This window comes from Pyrus communis, chromosome 16 (assembly GCF_041283825.1).
Source record: "Pyrus communis isolate YQ-2024b chromosome 16, ASM4128382v1, whole genome shotgun sequence".
Taxonomy (NCBI): Eukaryota; Viridiplantae; Streptophyta; class Magnoliopsida; order Rosales; family Rosaceae; genus Pyrus; species Pyrus communis.
Genome location: NC_142580.1, coordinates 18,121,159 through 18,127,273, shown reverse-complemented (window position 1 = coordinate 18,127,273; position 6,115 = coordinate 18,121,159). Strand labels below are relative to the sequence as shown.

Below are 6,115 nucleotides of genomic sequence, written 5' to 3'. Positions count from 1 at the left end.
AATCACGAACCATATAGATCTATCAAAATCTGATTATACTGATAATTACATAAACCATGTCTAAATTAAACCATAATTGAGGTCCGCAATGGAAATTGAAACTCGAATTTAGCTGATAACTAACTAGTTAGTAAAGATAACCTGGGATCTTGATACGAATAAACAGCATACTCATAACATAGGCGAGAACGACAGAGGAGATCCCAGCAGTGGCATACGACACCTTCACACTTTTAGCCCGATTCCGATCCAGAGCCAAGTCCATGAGCACAATGCCGATCCCACCAAGCACGAACATGAACCCGGACGACAGACCTTCGATTATGTACTGCCCGTTGACCCGGCCGGGGAGGAAGACGACGGGTCGGATCGACCCTGTGAGGCGGTCCTGAGTTGATCCGATGCCCGGGGGCTCGACGATGACGTCGTAGACGATGCCGGAGACAACCATGAAGTAGGTGAGGAGGACGAGGGCGTAGACGGTCATGGGTGAGGGGAGGGTTAGGGTTGGGAGCTTGAGGCGGAGTCGAGGGGGGCGGAGGAAGCTGTAGGGGAGGATCCGAAGGATGAGGAGAATTGGGTCGACGGAGGCGGTAGATGGGTCGGAGGGCGTGGTGATGGCGGTGGATGGAGGCTGGGTTTCAGATTTCGGGGGCATTTTGGATGGGGCGGATTTGGGTCTGGGGGTTCTGGAAGGGTGGGTTTGGTGTGGTGAGTCTGTAGAGCATCCAGTGAGGGCTTTATATGGGGTTGGAAATGCAGTGGATATAGTCATTTTAGAATTCCGAAGTTTCTTTAAAGTTTTATAAAATAATCTCTCCCTATGGAAGGTTATATATTTTAAGTTCTATATGAGGTTATATATATTATTTATAGAGTAATTTAATTAAGTGATGCTTTTTTTTTTTTTTTTTTAGCTTTTTTTAAATTGATTTTTAGACGTGCTATCTTAATTTTTTTTTTTTCCAGCTTTTCTTAGGTTGATTTTTAGACATGCTATCTTAATTTTTTTTTTTGTTTTTTTAAGGACCTTTCAACCTAAAAAGTTCAAAATGTGATAAAGTTAGATTTAATCACTTATGAATTGTTCATTGAATTAGATTCTATTATCTCAATCTCATTCGTTGAAAGAAACAAACCTCCTCTTCGTCCTCTGAAATAATTTAATTTTTCACGTATAATACAACAATTTACCTAGCACCAATTGGTAAATTAGTATCATACAATTTTGAAAAAAATTATTTGAAAATTTCATCCACAATTTCATTCACCAATGCCCATGAACGTTAAATCAATTTGAAATTTAAATTCTTATGGAATTTAAAACAATCATTAATTAGCCAAATTGCAAGAAAATAAGTAAGAAAAAAGAATTAAAAAATAATAATTAAAGGAGAGTGTAAGTGTATTCGCAAGTAAAGGGAGAGTGATCGAATTTTGCTCATACGAGTTGCTACTTTTTTTGTGGGACCCACTGTTTTTTTGGGCTAGATGTAGCTTGATTTTATACTACCCAAGAAAGGAAGTTGCTAGCCCTGGTGATGAATCTAGCCCCATTTTTCGGCTCATTGGGAATGAAATTACTAGTTAAGGCTTGAAATGTAGTAGTCTCATGGAGGATAAAGCTCCCATTGGGGATGATCTAATGAGAGCGGGGGTGATGACTATTGCGAGTGTGAGTTCGGTTGGGTTTTGAGGTTTTTTCATTTTTTTTTATTTTTTATTTTTTATTTTATTTACTTTTTTTATTTTTATTTTTAACGAACGATGTTACAATTGGCTAGCAATAATATGATTCAAAATCGTTTTTAGCGAGAATCAAATTTAAGACATCTCACAAGTGAAGAGGAATATCATTAGACCATAGTACTAAATGGCGGGTTTTGAGTTTTTAGGGGGGCCGGGGGCATTTTGGTTTTTGATAGGCATTCTAAGGGCTGGTTTGGTATTGATGTGCCTTGAAAAGAAAAAAAAAAAGGACTTATGCTGTACCGTAAGAATAAGCAACTGTGAAATAAAGTAGTAAAGTGTTTGGTGTGCTCGTTTGGATGTATTTTTAAAATGACTGAAAGCGTTTTTGGTGAAAATATTTTTGGAATCAATCCTTAGTAAAAATGCAAGTAAATTATGGAAAAGCACTTAAAGTGCTTCCTAGAAGAAGCATATGACTGGTACTTCTTGCAAAAAGCACTTTAAGTGTTTTTGGAACCAAAAAACATTTTCTCTAAAAGCACTTTTAGTCATTTTAAAAGTACATCCAAAAAAGTTCTATAGTTGTAGAAGTGCTTTTAGCAAAAAAAGTAGTGTCATAATGTTTGGTAAATTTTTTTGTTCAACAGCTGTGACGGTGTAAAATGACAAAAAATGATATATTGTTGGATATTTGTAATTTTTTACTTTATTTCTTTCTCCAACGTTTCTTCTTAGCTTCTTCATCATCCTATCTCTCTTTTTTCAACAAAAAAAAAAAATCTTTTTTTTTTCCAAACCTCTTTTGTATCTTCTCTCCTCTTCCGCCGCCTACTCCCTCTCTCTCCCTCCTTTCCTCTTCTGCCGCTTCCCACTCCCTATCTCCCTTCTCTGTCAATCTCTCTCTACCAAATCCTAAGGAGGGATGAGTCATGGAGGAAAGAAGGGTAAGTCACGAAGGTTTGCGGCTTCAACCGATTTACAAAGGAAGTATGGATCCGATTCCAAGACAATGGACCGCCGGTGTTAGCGGCGAAGGCGTCAAGCCAGCCATTGAGATTTTAGGTGTCAAGTAAAAGGGTGCAAGTCTAAGCATTCTTTGTTGCAACCCAGGTATGACGAAGCCTAGAAATCTGACGAAGCTCATGCTGCTACTATCTCAAATATCTGGGATTTTGGTGCACATGGTCAATGTTCGAGCGATCAATTGAAGAGGTGCAAAAGCTCTATCTTTGACTCAGGAGGGCGTTCCACCGCATCGACTGATGCGGGCGCGGTTCCCTCGTCGTGAAAGAAGTAATGAAAGTGAAGCATTTAATGAACATTTTTGCTAGGCCGTCGTGGATATGAACATGGGGTACGTGATGTTCATCTTCAATCCTAACGCTCATGCAATAGACATCGAAGGTTTTTGATGTGAATTCTCTAGCATTATATATTCAAACCTACTTAATTGGATAATTAGGGTGGCGAGCCATTAGCTTAATAATTTAAGCTAGGAGTTTGGATAATGTACCATTTCGAATGAATACTAGACACATGTGACCAATGTGTTAAGAACCAACCAATACGATAAAGTATCTAAATTGTTCACAGAAATTTGAATAGGTTCACAAAGTTTAATAGGAAAAAATCATTATTATTTACACAATCACACATATACTAAATTATTCACATCAAAAATCAAAAATGACAATAACATTTTGAAAAGAAAACGTGTGGAACTCACTCTTGGAGAAATTATAATTTGGTACGGTAATACAACGTCACTTGTGCTACAAGCCTACATCCATTCAATATCTGGAAGTGATAAATGAATTTCAAATCTAGCTGTAAAAATAAAAAACGCATGTCAAGTTTTTAATGGAAGTATCTCCATCCACGTGGTAATAAGTAACTCACACTCTCATTCCCGACCCTTTCAAAACCACGCCACGCCCCACAACCACCCTCCCCCCTCAAGACCCAAATCCGACCCATCTAAAATGCCCCTGAAATCTGAGACCCAGCCTCCATCCACCGGCACCGGTATCGGTACCACGCCCTCCTACCCATCCAACGCCTCAATCGACCCAATTCTCCTCGTCCTTCGAATCCTCCCCTACAGCTTCCTCCGCCCCCCTCGACTTCGCCTCAAGCTCCCAACCCTAACCCTCCCCTCACCCATGACCGTCTACGCCCTCGTCCTCCTCACCTACTTCATGGTTGTCTCCGGCATCGTCTACGACGTCATCGTCGAGCCCCCGGGCATCGGATCAACTCAGGACCGCCTCACAGGGTCGGTCCGACCCGTCGTATTCCTCGCCGGCCGGGTCAACGGGCAGTACATAATCGAAGGGCTGTCGTCCGGGTTCATGTTCGTGCTTGGTGGGATCGGCATTGTGCTCATGGACTTGGCTCTGGATCGGAATCGGGTAAAAAGTGTGAAGGGGTCGTATGCCACTGCTGGGATCTCCTCTGTCGTTCTCGCATATGTTATGAGTATGCTGTTTATTCGTATCAAGATCCCAGGTTATCTTTATTAGCTAGGTAGTTAGGAGCTGAGTTGGAGTTTCAATTTCCATTGCGGACCTCAATTATGGTTTGATTTAGGCATGGGTTATAATCAGATTTTGCTATATCTATATGGTTCGTTATTCACCTGTTTCCGATTCGTCCCGTTTTCTTGCATGTTTGTTGAGTGAAAGGCCCATGTGCGTATGAGATACTGATACTTGTCAGCTACTCCAACATACCATTGTGATACACTAAACTACCCCTCATTTTCTAGATTAGTCGTTCAATATCACGTCATACCGATACTTCAATGTCATATCCATATGAACACGTGATACAGATTTTGAGTTGAAAATGAGTATGATGCTTATAGGGCTGTCAAGGAAATGAATCTGTGGTTTTTGCCTTGCAAATGGATTCTACGTGCGTTGCCATTGTTTGTCTTTTAAACCGAGCTGTGCATCACAAACCTAAGGCTGTTTCATCTTCTGTTTACCTGCTAAGTATACCTTGATGGATTTTGGCTTGTAGATAGACTTTCCCAAAGATTATTGGTGGTCCGTTGTATGATTGGAGTTTAGGGGTCATTTCTTTTGGATATTGTTTTAAATATGCTAGGTTTTGAGTCTGTTGGGGTATTTTCAAATCAACGTTGAGCGTTTGATTTAACTATTATCTATCCAGTTTAGAAGAATGTCCTTAAGGGTTCATTCAGGACAGCTCTTGTAGGAAGCAATTTTGGTTGACGCCCATTGTTAAAAGGTGCTTTTAGTTGACAGAAAGTACCTTTAACTCTTCCACAAGCAAATGTAGTAGCATTACGTCTCAGCTCTTGTGGGTGGAGTCCCACAACGCGCTCCAAAGGTATTGGCTCAAACCCTCAAACTATTACTCGTGCATTAGATTTGGCTAAATATAGTCATTGGTTGACCTGCTGTTTTTATCTTTGTAATCACCATGTAGATATCTGATTCTTTCTAGTGCATTTCTAGCTACATTTGGTCCAAATTCCTTTCTACTTGCAAATCTGTCACACCAGAATACCCTTAAACATCGTGACTTTCTGGTTAATGAAAGAGTTTGATAACACTAATCAATCGATGTCAGGGGTGGGGGAATCGAACTCGGGACTCAAGTGCAAGGGTGAATGCTGTGAGGGTTTCGCATGTAAGTCTTTTGATAACATTAATAATGGGAGTCTTCTCAAATTGAGCTTGTTGATTGTGGATTGTGGATCAAGATTCCATTTGGAAAATGCTTGATTTGCAGACCAAGGCAAGATTTTTCAGTTTGGATTCCTTCGTTAAATAATCAACGGCCTCTGTGTATCATTTCCATATTTTGTAAAAATGAAAAATCCTATTTCAGGTCTTTTAATAAAAGCACATGGTCATATTGAGCTATTTATATATCCTTTTCTCTAGAGAGATTCACAAAGTCGCTTCTTTCACCGTTTTTGGTTAGGGATTTCCATTATCTTTTGCAATATCTAAAGAATCATGAGGTACAAACTTAAGAGTTTTCCAATAATTATAGGGTTACATCAAGGGTCGGCTTTAAGAGCATCTTCAATGAGAGTTCCTAACCACATTTGAGTACTCTTTTAAGGACTTAAAGGGAATCTTTGTGTTCCCAAAGGAATATTGCCTACAATAGGAGAGTCCTTATAGTAGAATCCTTAAATTTGAGGTTTTTACGATTTTTTGTGATAATTTGATTAGGTGCACATTTTTTGTTTATGTCAAATTTTTTTGAATTAATTTAACATTACGTTCGCGTAAAATATTTTTGTGAACATTTTAGCAAAAAAAAAAAAAAATTCTAATTCTAATACCAAATTGTTTTTCTTCACAAAAACGTATTTAGAATTGCTTAATTATTAGGTTATGCCCTTGCAAATTGATTAGGTACTAAGTTGGGTACATAATGA

General features: G+C 39.1%; 1 protein-coding gene and 1 pseudogene across 2 annotated transcripts; one reads left to right on the top strand and one right to left on the bottom strand.

The window, feature by feature from the left end:
* LOC137731930 (uncharacterized) lies at positions 1-733 on the bottom strand (annotated as a pseudogene). The gene has a single exon (XR_015957456.1). The product of XR_015957456.1 is annotated as an uncharacterized LOC137731930 (transcript).
* A 2,886-nt stretch (positions 734-3,619) lies between these two features.
* On the top strand, positions 3,620-5,606 carry LOC137732217 (uncharacterized). Its single transcript, XM_068471518.2, has 2 exons — positions 3,620-5,049; positions 5,293-5,606. The coding sequence occupies exon 1, from the start codon at positions 3,675-3,677 to the stop codon at positions 4,212-4,214; it is 540 nt and encodes a 179-aa protein (XP_068327619.2). The 5' UTR covers positions 3,620-3,674; the 3' UTR covers positions 4,215-5,049; positions 5,293-5,606.
* Positions 5,607-6,115: the final 509 nt, after the last annotated feature.

Excerpts from the sequence above, each read along its gene's own strand:
- LOC137732217 (XM_068471518.2), top strand. The coding sequence starts at position 3,675 with ATGCCCCTGAAATCTGAGACCCAGCCTCCATCCACCGGCACCGGTATC.